This window comes from Anser anser, assembly GCF_964211835.1.
Source record: "Anser anser genome assembly, chromosome: 35".
NCBI classification, from domain to species: domain Eukaryota; kingdom Metazoa; phylum Chordata; class Aves; order Anseriformes; family Anatidae; genus Anser; species Anser anser.
The window spans coordinates 258579-269764 of record NC_139756.1 but is presented as its reverse complement, the minus strand read 5'-3'; the positions used below and the strand labels follow the sequence as shown (position 1 = coordinate 269764).

The window sequence follows — 11186 nt, the reverse complement described above, 5'->3', positions numbered from 1 at the left end:
TGGTGATGACGTCAAGGGTTGGGGCGGGGGCGGGGCGGGGCGGGACTTCCGGGGAGGCGGGACCAGTGCTCCCAGTACGGCCCAGTGCTCCCAGTATGGGCCAGTGCTCCCTATAACCACCCATCCCCGCTGCTCCCAGTACGGCCCAGTGCTCCCTATAACCCCCCGTCCCCACTGCTCCCAGTACGGCCCAGTGCTCCCAGTATGGGCCAGTGCTCCCTATAACCCCCCGTCCCCACTGCTCCCAGTACGGCCCAGTGCTCCCAGTATGGCCCAGTGCTCCCTATAACCCCCCGTCCCCACTGCTCCCAGTACGTCTCAGTGCTCCCAGTACGGCCCAGTGCTCCCTATAACCCCCCGTCCCCAGTGCTCTCAGTACGGCCCAGTGCTCCCAGTATGGCCCAGTACCCCCAATAACTCCCCACTGCTCCCAGTACGGCCCAGTGCCACCCCGTACCCCCAGCACCCCCCTATCCCCAGTGCTCCCAGTATCTCCAGTAACTCCCAGTGCTCCCAGTACCCCCTATTTCCAGTGCTCCCATTATCCCCTAGTACCCCCCAGTGTTCCCAGTACCCCCCCCAGTGCCCTCCAGTATCCATCCAGTGCTCCCAGTATCCCCCAGTGCTCCCAGTACCCCACCAGTGCCACCCAGTACCCCCAGCACCCCCCTATCCCCAGTGCTCCCAGTACCTCCAGTAACTCCCAGTGCTCCCAATACCCACTATTTCCAGTGCTCCCAGTATCCCCCAGTGCCCCCAATACCCCCCAGTGCTCCCAGTACCCCCCAGTGCCCCCAGAACCCCTGGCACCTCCAGTCCCCCCACTATCCCCCGTGCCCCCAATGTCCCCAGTGTTCCCAGTGCCTCCCCCCAGTATCCCCCAGTGCCTCCAGTATCCCCAGTACCCAGCAGAACCCCCGGTGTCCCTGTGCTCCCAGTATCCCCAGTGCTTCCAGTGCCCCCCAGTGGCCAAGTGGCTCCCAGTATCGTTCAGTGCCCCAGTACCCCCCATGTCCCCAGTCCCCCCAGTATTCCCAGTACCACCAGTGCCCCCCAGTGGCCCAGTGCTCCCAGTACCTCCAGTGCCTCCACTACCCCCGGTGCCCCCAGTCCCCTCCCAGTCCCCCCACTATTCCCAGTACCACCAGTGCCCCCCAGTGGCCCAGTGCTCCCAGTACCTCCACTATCCCCAGTGCCCCAGTACCCCGCCCAGTCCCCCCAGTATTCCCAGTACCCTCCAGTGCCCCCGGTACTCCCCAGTATCCCCAGTACCCCCAGTATCCCCCAGTAACCCCACGTACCCTCCAGTGTCCCTGGTACTCCCCATTCCCCCCTCCCCCCAGTATCCCCAGTATTCCCAGTACCACCAGTGCTCCCAATAACCCCAGATACCCCCCGGTACCCCCAAGTCCCTCCAGTCTTCCCAGTACCCTCCAGTCCCCCCGGTGCTTCCAGTACCCGCCAGTCCCCCCAGTACGCCCCCCCAGTACCCTCCAGTTCCCCCAGTACCACCAGTGCTCCCCAGTTCTCCCATATCTCCACTATTCCCAGTACCCCCAGTCCCCCCAGTATTCAAGGAACCACCAGTGCCCCCAGTCCCTCCCAGTTCCCCCAGTACCCCCAGATACCCCGAGTCCCACCAGTATCCCCCAGTGCCCACAGTTCCCCCAGTACCCCCAGTACCTCCCAGTCCCCCCCAGTTCCCCCAGTACACCCTGATACCCCCAGTGCCCCCCAGCACCCCCAGTATGGCCAGTATCCCCCAGTCCTCCCAGTCCCCCCAGTACCTCCCAGTCCCCCCGTTTCCTCAGTGCCCCCAGTGTCCGCCAGTACTCCCCAGTGCCCCCAGTACTCCCCATTCCCCCCAGTCCCCCCAGTACCTCCCAGTCCCCCCATTTCCCCAGTGCCCCCAGTATCCCCCAGTACTCCCCAGTACCTCCCAGTGTCCCCCAGTACTCCCCAGTCCCCCCAGTACTCCCCCGTACATCCCAGTCCCCCCAGTACTCCCCAGTACATCCCAGTCCCCCCAGTACCTCGCAGTCCCCCTGTACTCCCCAGTCCTCCCCAGTACTCCCCAGTACCTCCCAGTTCCCCCAGTACATCCCAGTCCCCCCAGTACCTCCCAGTCCCCCTGTACTCCCCAGTCCCCCCAGTACTCCCCAGTCCCCCCAGTACTCCCCAGTCCCCCCAGTCCCCCCAGCACTCCCCAGTCCGTCCCAGTCCGTCCCAGTACTCCCCAGTACCTCCCAGCCCCCCCCAGCCCTCCCAGTTCCCCCCCCCCCAAAAAAAAAAAAATCTCCCTCCGGAAGCGTGAAATCCCCCGATTTCCACCCAAAAATCCGGGGGAGGTGTGTGTGTGGAGGGGGGGGGGGACGGACACCCCCCCTCTCCCCGCCCCCCCGGGCCAACCCCCCCCCCCCCCCCCCCGTTATTTATGGGGCGGGGGCTCACAGGGCGACCCCCCCCCAACCCCAAATCCCCCCCCCCCCAAAAAAAAACCCGGGGGGGGGGGAGATGGGGAAGGGGGAGGGGATGCGGGGGGGGCTTCACCGCGTCCCCCCCCCCCGCCGTGGCCTCGCCCCCCCCCCCCCAAGGGGGCGGGGAGGGCCCCGGGGCCCGCCCCCCCCCCGGAGCCGCCCCCGCGCACATGCTGGGAGCGGAGCGCAGCCGGTAAGAGGCGCCGCGAGCCCCCCCCCGTGGCCGTGCCCCCCCCCATTTACCCCCTTACCCCCCCCCAAAAAAAAAAACCCAAAAAATTTGGGGTCCCCCCCCCGCGGTTTCCCTAAAAGCGACGCGCAAAGCTCGCCCCCCCCCCCCCCAAAATCCGGCCCACGCGTGTCTACGTGGGTGGGGATTTTTTTTTGGGGGGGGGGGGGGGGGCGGGGAGAGGAGAGGACTCAGCCCTGGTGCCCCCCCCCCCCAAAAAAATAATCCGTGCAGCTGCCCCCCGTTTAGAGGGGGGGTGCCCAACTTTAGGGTGCGCCCCCCCACCCCCCAGGGAAGGACCCGGCCCCCCCCGGCTCCCCGCATCCCCCCCCCCAAATTCTCCCCGCCCCCCCCCAAAAAAAATAATTACGGGTGGCCCTATGCAGCCCCCACCCCACCACGATGGAGCGGGACCCCCCCCTTCCACGAGTGTCCCCCCCCTGCGTGTCCCCCCCATGTGTGTCCCCCCCCCCCCGGGTGTCCCCCCCCCCGGGTGCCCCCCCCCGGGTTTCCCCCCCCTCCCCGTTTGCCCCCAGACCCCCAAAAATGCGGGGTGGGGGTGGGGGGGGACACCACATCCACCCCACCCCATCACGGGGGGGGCCCACAGGGACCGATCCTGCGGGGGGGGGGGGTCTTAACAGACCCTCATCATTTTTTTGGGGGGGGGTCCTGCCCCCCCCCCCCCCCCGCGGTGCTGGGGCCGCCGCCAGCCCCCATTGTTCGCCCCCGGCCCCGCTGGGACGGGGCGGGGAGGCGGGGGGGTGGGGGGGGGTCTAATCCGGACCAGCTGCTGCGGCCCCCGCCGACATCTGCCCCGCAGCTGCGTGGCCCCCCCCGGAGCTGCGGCCGTGGGAGCGGGACCCTTGCACGCCCCCCCCCCCCCAATGTGTGTGTGTGTCCCCCCCCCCGCTCGGTGTCCCCGGGGGGGGGGCCGTTGGCCGGTTGTGCAAGGCGTAACGGCCGCGGCGCTGGGCACCGGGTGCTGGAGAGGCTGGGTGCTGGTGCAAGGAGGGGGGGGGGGGCACCGGTACGGGTGTGCAAGGGGTGGGGGCACCGATATGGGTGTGCACGGGGTGGGGGCACCCGCGTGGCATCCCTGGCACTGGTACGGGTGTGCACGGGGTGGGGGCACCGATATGGGTGTGCACAGGGTGCTGGCACCCGTGTGGCATCCCTGGCACCAATATGGGTGTGCAAGGGGTGGGGGCACCCGCGTGGCATCCCTGGCACTGGTACGGGTGTGCACGGGGTGGGGGCACCGATATGGGTGTGCAAGGGGCGGGGGCACCCGTGTGTATGGGTGTGCACGGGGTGGGGGCACCCGTGTGGCATCCCTGGCACCAATATGGGTGTGCAAGGGGTGGGGGCACCCATGTGTATAGGTGTGCACGGGGTGGGGGCACCCGTGTGGCATCCCTGGCACTGGTACGGGTGTGCATGGGGTGGGGGCACCGATATGGGTGTGCAAGGGGTAGTGGCACCCATGTGGCATCCCTGGCACCGACACGGGTGCACCCTCGTGCACTTCGGGGTCCTGGCACGTGCATGGCCTTGTGTGTGTGTGCACCGGGGTGCTGGCATCCACGTGGCATCGCTGGCACCGATACGGGTGTGCACAGGGTGCCAGCACCCACGTGCCATCGCTTACACCAACACGAGTGTGCACAGGGTGCTGGCACCCATGGGGCACTGATATACGGGTGTGCACCGGGGTACTGGCACCCACGTGCCATTGCTTACACCAACACAGGTGTGCACAGGGTGCCAGCACCCATGTGGCACTGATATATGGGTGTGCACTGGCGTGCCAGCACCCGCGTGCCATCATTTACACCAACACGAGTGTGCACAGGGTGCCGGCACCCATGGGGCACTGATATACGGGTGTGCACCAGGGTGCTGGCACCCACGTGGCACCGATATATGGGTGTGCAGCAGGGTGCCAGCACCCACGTGCCGTCGCTTACACCAACACAAGTGTGCACAGGGTGCCGGCACCCACGGGGCACTGATATACGGGTGTGCACCGGGGTGCTGGCACCCACGTGCCATTGCTTACACCAACATGGGTGTGCACAGGGTGCCAGCACCCATGTGGCACCGATATATGGGTGTGCACCAGGGTGCCAGCACCCACGTGCCATCACTTACACCAACACGAGTGTGCACACGGTGCCGGCACCCGCGTGGCACCGATATACAGGTGTGCACCGGGGTGCCGGCACCTGCGTACCATCGCTTACACCAACACGAGTGTGCACAGGGTGCCAGCACCCACAGGGCACTGATATCCAGGTGTTCACTGGGGTGCTGGCACCCGCGTGGCACCGATATATGGGTGTGCATCAGGGTGCTGCCACCTGTGTGCCATCATTTACACCAACACGGGTGTGCACAGGGTGCCGGCACCAGCGTGGCACTGACACAAGGGTGTGCAGCAGGGTGCCAGCACCCGCGTGCCATCGCTTACACCAACACGGGTGTGCACAGGGTGCCGGCACCAGCGTGGCACCGACACATGGGTGTGCACAGGGTGCCAGCACCCACGTGCCATCGCTTACACCGACACATGGGTGTGCACAGGGTGCCGGCACCCACGTGCCATCGTTTACACCAACACGAGCGTGCACAGGGTGCCGGCACCCGCGCCCCGTCACCCTCCCGTGCCCTGGTGTGCCCCCATGGGTGCCAGCACCCTGTTGCACGCCCGCGTGCCGGCACCGTGGCCCCGCGGCCCCGCTCGGCAAACACTCGACGGCGCCGCGCAGCCGGGGCTGGCACCGACGGCACCCAAGTTTGGGGGGGGGGTGTCCCCAGAGCCGGGGTTTTGGGGACGGTTTGGGGACACGGGGGGTGGGTTGGGGCGGGGGGGGGGGATTCGGTGGCCGTCCGGTGCCCCCCCCCCCCCCGGGGGCCGGATCCCGCCATCTGGCCCCCGCCTCCGCCGGCCGCTTAACCCGAGGCCGCCCGGGGGCTGATCCAATTTGCCGGGCGCCGCGGGTATTTCGGGAACAAGCGGCCCTGTGTTGCGCGGCCCCGCTGACCCCGCTCCGTGCCCCCGTAACCTGGGGGGGGGCCCTGACCCCTGCGTGTCCCCCCCCCCCCCCCCGCCATGGGATGCCTCGGGGGCCAGGGCCTTGTCTGGGACAACCCCGATCCCTTTTGTCTGGGCCCTCTGCATATAAGGCGCCCCGAATCCTGCCCAGGACCCCGCAAAATGTCCTAGGATCCCCCAAAATGTCCCAGGACCCTCCAAAATGTCCCAAGACCCCCTAAAATGTCCCAGGACCCTCCGAAGTGTCCCAGGACACCCCAAAGTGCCCCAGGATCCCTCAAAATGTCCCAGGACACCCCAAAGTGTCCCAGGGTCCCCCAAAATGTCCCAGGATCCCTCAAAATGTCCCAGGACACCCCAAAGTGTCCCAGGACCCCACAAAATGTCCCAGGACCCTCCCAGCCCCATCCTGCTCTGCCCCCCCCTTGCTCCCAGGCCCCTCCCCAGAGCCCCGTGCCCAGTCCTGGGGTGCTCCCAGTATGGGGCCGGGCTCGTGCAGCTCAGCCCCACACCGGTACGGGGGCACGGGGTGGGGGGGGGACAGGAAGGAATCCTGGTGCTGGGTCCCGCTGTGGGGTCCTGGGAGAGGGAAGTGGTGGGGGGCCTGGTGCGGGATCCCGGGAGAGAATCCCAGTTTGGGGTCCTGGTTTGGGATCCCAGTTTGGAATCCCAGTTTGGGGTTTCAGGAGAGAATCCCAGTTTGGGATCCTGGTTTGGGATCCCAGTTTGGGGTCCTGGTTTGGGGTTTCAGGAGAGAATCCCAGTTTAGGGTTCCGGTTTGGGGTTCCAGGCGAGAATCCCAGTTTGGGATCCTGGTTTGGGGTCCTGGTTCAGGGTCCTGGAAGAGAATCCCAGTTTGGGATCCCAGTTTGGGATCCCAGTTGGGGATCCTGGTTTGGGGTCCTGGTCTGGGGTTCCGGGAGAGAATCCCAGTCTGGGGCCCCAGGAGGGAGTCCCAGTTTGGGGTCCTGGTTTGGGGTGCTGGTGCAGGATCCCGTTGTGGGGTCCTGGCGTTGGTCCCAGGAGCAGGTCCCAGCGGGGCTCCCAGTTTGGGGTGCCGGTGCAGGGTCCCGGTGCAGCATCCCGGTCCTCCCGGGATTTTGTGTCCCCGGGGGAGGATCCCGGTGGGGATCCCAGTTTGGGATCCCGCTGGGGGTCCTGGATTTGGGTCCCGGTGCTGGCTCCCGGTACTGGGACCCGGAATTTGGTCCCCGGGGGAGAATCCCGGTGGGGATCCCGGTTTGGGGTCGCGCTTTGGGATTCCGGGGGAGAACCCCGGCGTGAGGACCCTCTTTGGGGTCCCGGTAGGAAATCCCCCTTTGGGGTCCCCCTTTGGGGTCCCGCTTTGGGGGGGGTCCCGGCGCGATCTCCGGGGCCGCCCGTTCCCCTCGCTCCGCCCGACGCCGTTCGGCGGCCGGTAACGGGGCCCCGGGGCCGCCGGGAGCGGGGCAGGGGAAGGGGAAGGGGAAGCGGCGGCCCCTCGGCTCCGTTTCACCGACCCCAACCACCGGGGGGGGGTCCCCGGGGGTCCCGACGACCGAGGGGCGGTGCCCGGGCACCGGGCGCGGCTGCGCAGAGCCCGGGCGGCGGCGGGAGGCAACGCTCGGCGGGGCCGGCACCGGCACCGGGACCGGAGGTGGGGGGCACGCGTCCCTCTCCCCCCCCCCTTTTCCCCTCCCGTCCCCCCCCCACTTCACCCCCTTCCCTTGGGGGGGGTCCCAGGACCGGAGGCTGGGGGGTCCCGGGGACGGTTATGGGGTGGGGGTCCCGGGACTGGTTACGGGGTGGGGTCCCGGGGCCGGTTACGGGGGGGTTCCCGGCATCGGTTGCGTGGGGAGGGGGTCCCGGGACTGGTTGCGAGGGGGGGTCCCGGGACCGGTTGCGAGGGGGGGTCTCGGGAGCAGTTGAGCGGTCCGGAGACCGGCTGGGGGGGTCCCGGTAGTGGTTGCATGGGGGGGGGGGGGTCTCGCAACGTGTCTGGGGGTCCCAGCGTTGTTCCAGCCTTGGGGGGGGGGACGGGGACGCAGCCGCCGGAGCCCCCCACGTTGCTTAGAAAGCCCCGCCCCACCCCAAAAAAAAGGGGAAAAAGGGGGGTGTGGTGTCGCCATTTGGGGATGCGTGGGCCTTATCCTGATGGGGGGGCAGCGCCGTGCCCCCTGTCCCTATGGGGAGGTGACGGTCCCCATCCTAACTGGGGGGGCGCAGTGCCGCTCCCCCCTCCCTAACTGGTGGGAACGGGGCGGCGGTGCTGGGTCCCCTGTCCCTAACCGGGACCAGCGTGGGGTCCCCGTGGCGGGGTGGGTGCTGCGTGGGGGGGTTCTGCATGCCCTGTCCCCTCCGGTGTCCCCATCCCGACGCGTCCCCGTCCCCACCAGTGTCTCCGTCCCCACCAGTGTCCCCAGCGGTGTCCCCACTGGTGTCCCCACTGGTGTCCCCGTCCCTCTTGTGGGCTCTGGTTCCTCTCGGCGGTCTGCGCCGCTGCCTCATGCCGGCCCTAAAATGTCACCTCCGGCGTCAGTGGGGCCACCCACCGTGTCCCCAGCACCACAGCAGCGTGGGGACGGATCCAGTGGCCCCGCTCTGCACCCCGGGCAGCTCGGAGGCGCATCTCTTATCGCTGCCATCCGGATTTCCTCTCTGAGTCATTTCTGCTCCGTTGCGGCCACCCGGCGCCGAGCGCGAGACGCCGTGTGCGTGCCCGTACCGTGACGCTCGGCGCGCACAGCTGTGCGTCCCCGGTGCCGCCAACCCCGGTGCTTTCCTCCCCGCAGGTCTCCGCCGGGCGCCGCGTCCTGGCGGCGCTGAGCTCGCCGGGCGGGCGGGCAGCCATGGGGAGCATCTACAAGGAGTACTTCAACACGGAGAAGATCCGGGAGCACTACAACTTCACCAAGGAGGAGCCGGAGGGCTTGCCCAGCACCTCGCGGTGGGCGGTCTCCATCCTCATCGTCGTGCTGTGCTGCTTCATCGTGCTGGAGAACCTGCTGGTGCTCATCTCCGTCTGCCGCAACAAGAAGTTCCACTCGGCCATGTACATCTTCATCGGGAACCTGGCCTTCTCCGACCTGCTGGCCGGCTTGGCCTTCATGGCCAACATCCTGCTCTCGGGGACCACCACCTTCCGCCTGACGCCGGTGCAGTGGTTCGTGCGGGAGGGCACGGCCTTCGCCACGCTGGCCGCCTCCGTCTTCAGCCTGTTGGCCATCGCCATCGAGCGCCACGTGGCCATCACCAAGGTGAAGGTGTACAGCAGCGACAAGAACTGCCGCATGGTGCTGCTCATCGGCGCGTGCTGGGTGATCGCCGCCGCCATCGGCAGCTTGCCCATCATGGGCTGGAACTGCATGAGCGACCTGCACGACTGCTCCACCGTCCTGCCCCTCTACTCCAAGCGCTACATCCTCTTCGTCATCACCATCTTCACCCTCATCCTCCTCACCATCGTGGGGCTCTACAGCCGCATCTACTGCATCGTGCGCTCCAGCCACGCCGAGATCGCCAGCGCCCAGACCCTGGCCCTGCTCAAGACGGTCACCATCGTCCTGGGGGCCTTCATCATCTGCTGGCTGCCGGCCTTCATCATCCTCCTCATGGACGCCTCCTGCCCCGTCCGGGCGTGCCGGATCCTCTACAAGGCGAACTATTTCTTCGCCTTCGCCACCCTCAACTCGGCCGCCAACCCCATCATCTACACGCTGCGCAGCAAGGACATGCGCCGGGAGTTCCTGCGGGTGCTGTGCTGCTGCGGGGCCGGCCGGGGGAGCGAGCCCCCGGGGCGCTGCATGCTGCCGCTGCGCAGCTCCAGCTCGCTGGAGCGCTGCACCCAGAAGCACGAGCTGCCCACCTCGCCCATCACCCGCGAGTGCACCACCTCCGTCTGAGGGATCCCACGGACACCCCACGGATGCCACGTGGACGCCCCATGGACACGTCACGGATGTTCCATGGACACCCCATGGATATTCCATGGAAATCCCATGGATACTCCATGGACACCCCGTAGATGCTCCATGGACCCCCCATGGACACCCCATGGATGCTTCATGGACACCCCATGGACACCCCATGGATGCTTCATGGACACCCAGGGACACCCCGTGGGTGCCCCATGAACGCCCCGTGGATATCCCATGGATATCCCAGAGATGCTCCATGGATATCCCAGGGTTGCCCCAAGGACAACCCATGGAAACCCCATGGAAACCTCATGGGTGTCCTGTGGATGTCCCATGGATACCCCATTGACACCCTATGGATACCGCATGGAAATCCCATGGAAACCCCATGGGTGTCCTGTGGATGTCCCATGGATAACCCATGGAAACGCCATGGATACCCCATGGAAACCCCATGGACACCCCAAGGATTCCCCATGGAAACCCCATGGCCACCCCATGGCCACCCCATGGCCACCCCTGGCCCCCCACGGCCCCACAGACACCCCACAGCGGGCACAGCGGTACGAAGGGCGCCGTATCGGGGGCCGGGCTTCCCTTTCCAGGTACGGACGGACGGACAGATCCCCCCCACGCACACCCTCCCAACCCCCCTCCCCGTCTCCTCGCCATCCCGTGCCGCGTGCGTGTGCGCGGGCACGGCCACGCGTGCTCCTTCCCACGCCCTGCCCGAGCCCCGGGGCCGCCGCCGGGACCCGTCGGACGGGTCGGCGCGGCACCGCCGGCGCCGGTGGCGAATTCCCTTCCCCGTGGGGCTCCCCGGGCTCGGGAAAAAACCCAGCCCCGTGGGAAACGCCGTGGGGGTGAGGGGGTGAGGGAGGTGAGGGGGGGGGTATTTTTTTTTGGGGGGGGGGGGGGGGGACCAGCGTCCTCCCACCGCGTGCTGGCGCGCGGATGGGGCCCCGCCGCGGACCCCCGACCCCGGCACCCCGCCCACGGGCGATGTTTGTATTAAAACGTGGCTTTTCCACCCGCCTCCGTCTCCTTTGTGGGTGGGGATGGGGGTTTTTTCTGGGGGGGGGTGTTTTTTTGGGGGGCGGCGGGGGGGGGACGGCACTGGGGACACGTCTTGGTGCTCCCTGGTTGCATCGTGCCGCCGCCGGTGCCGAAAGCAGCCCCGGGGCTCGCTGCGGCGGCGGGAACGGGAAGCCGGGGTTTTCCTGCGCTGGGGGGGGGGCCGGGGGCGGCCGCCTTCTGCTTTCTGTTCCTCTGGGACCCGGGGGCCAGACGGGAACAGCCCCGGGGGGAGGCGGCCGGTGGCGGCGGGCCTGTGCGCACGTGCGTGCGCGGGCGTACGGGTGTGTACGGGTGTGTGTGCGTGTGTGTTCTTGTCTGAGGGTGCCTACACGTGTGTATGGGTGTGTATGTGTGTGTACGGGTGTCTATGAGTGTGTACACGTGTGTTATGTGTGCGTACACATGTCTACGGGTACGTACGGGTGTCTACGAGTGTGTACGGTTGTGTA

General features: G+C 67.7%; 1 protein-coding gene across 2 annotated transcripts; it reads left to right on the top strand.

The window, feature by feature from the left end:
* The first annotated feature begins 2615 nt into the window (after positions 1–2615).
* Positions 2616–10688, top strand: S1PR2 (sphingosine-1-phosphate receptor 2). 2 transcript variants are annotated; one of them, XM_083815191.1, is made up of 2 exons: positions 2616–2670; positions 8536–10688. In XM_083815191.1, exon 2 carries the CDS (start codon positions 8593–8595, stop codon positions 9643–9645), a length of 1053 nt encoding a protein of 350 aa, XP_083671317.1. In that variant the 5' UTR covers positions 2616–2670; positions 8536–8592; the 3' UTR covers positions 9646–10688. The 2 variants fall into 2 exon arrangements, with proteins under 2 accessions (XP_083671317.1, XP_083671316.1); XM_083815190.1 differs by lacking the exon at positions 2616–2670 and adding an exon at positions 7261–7400.
* Positions 10689–11186: the final 498 nt, after the last annotated feature.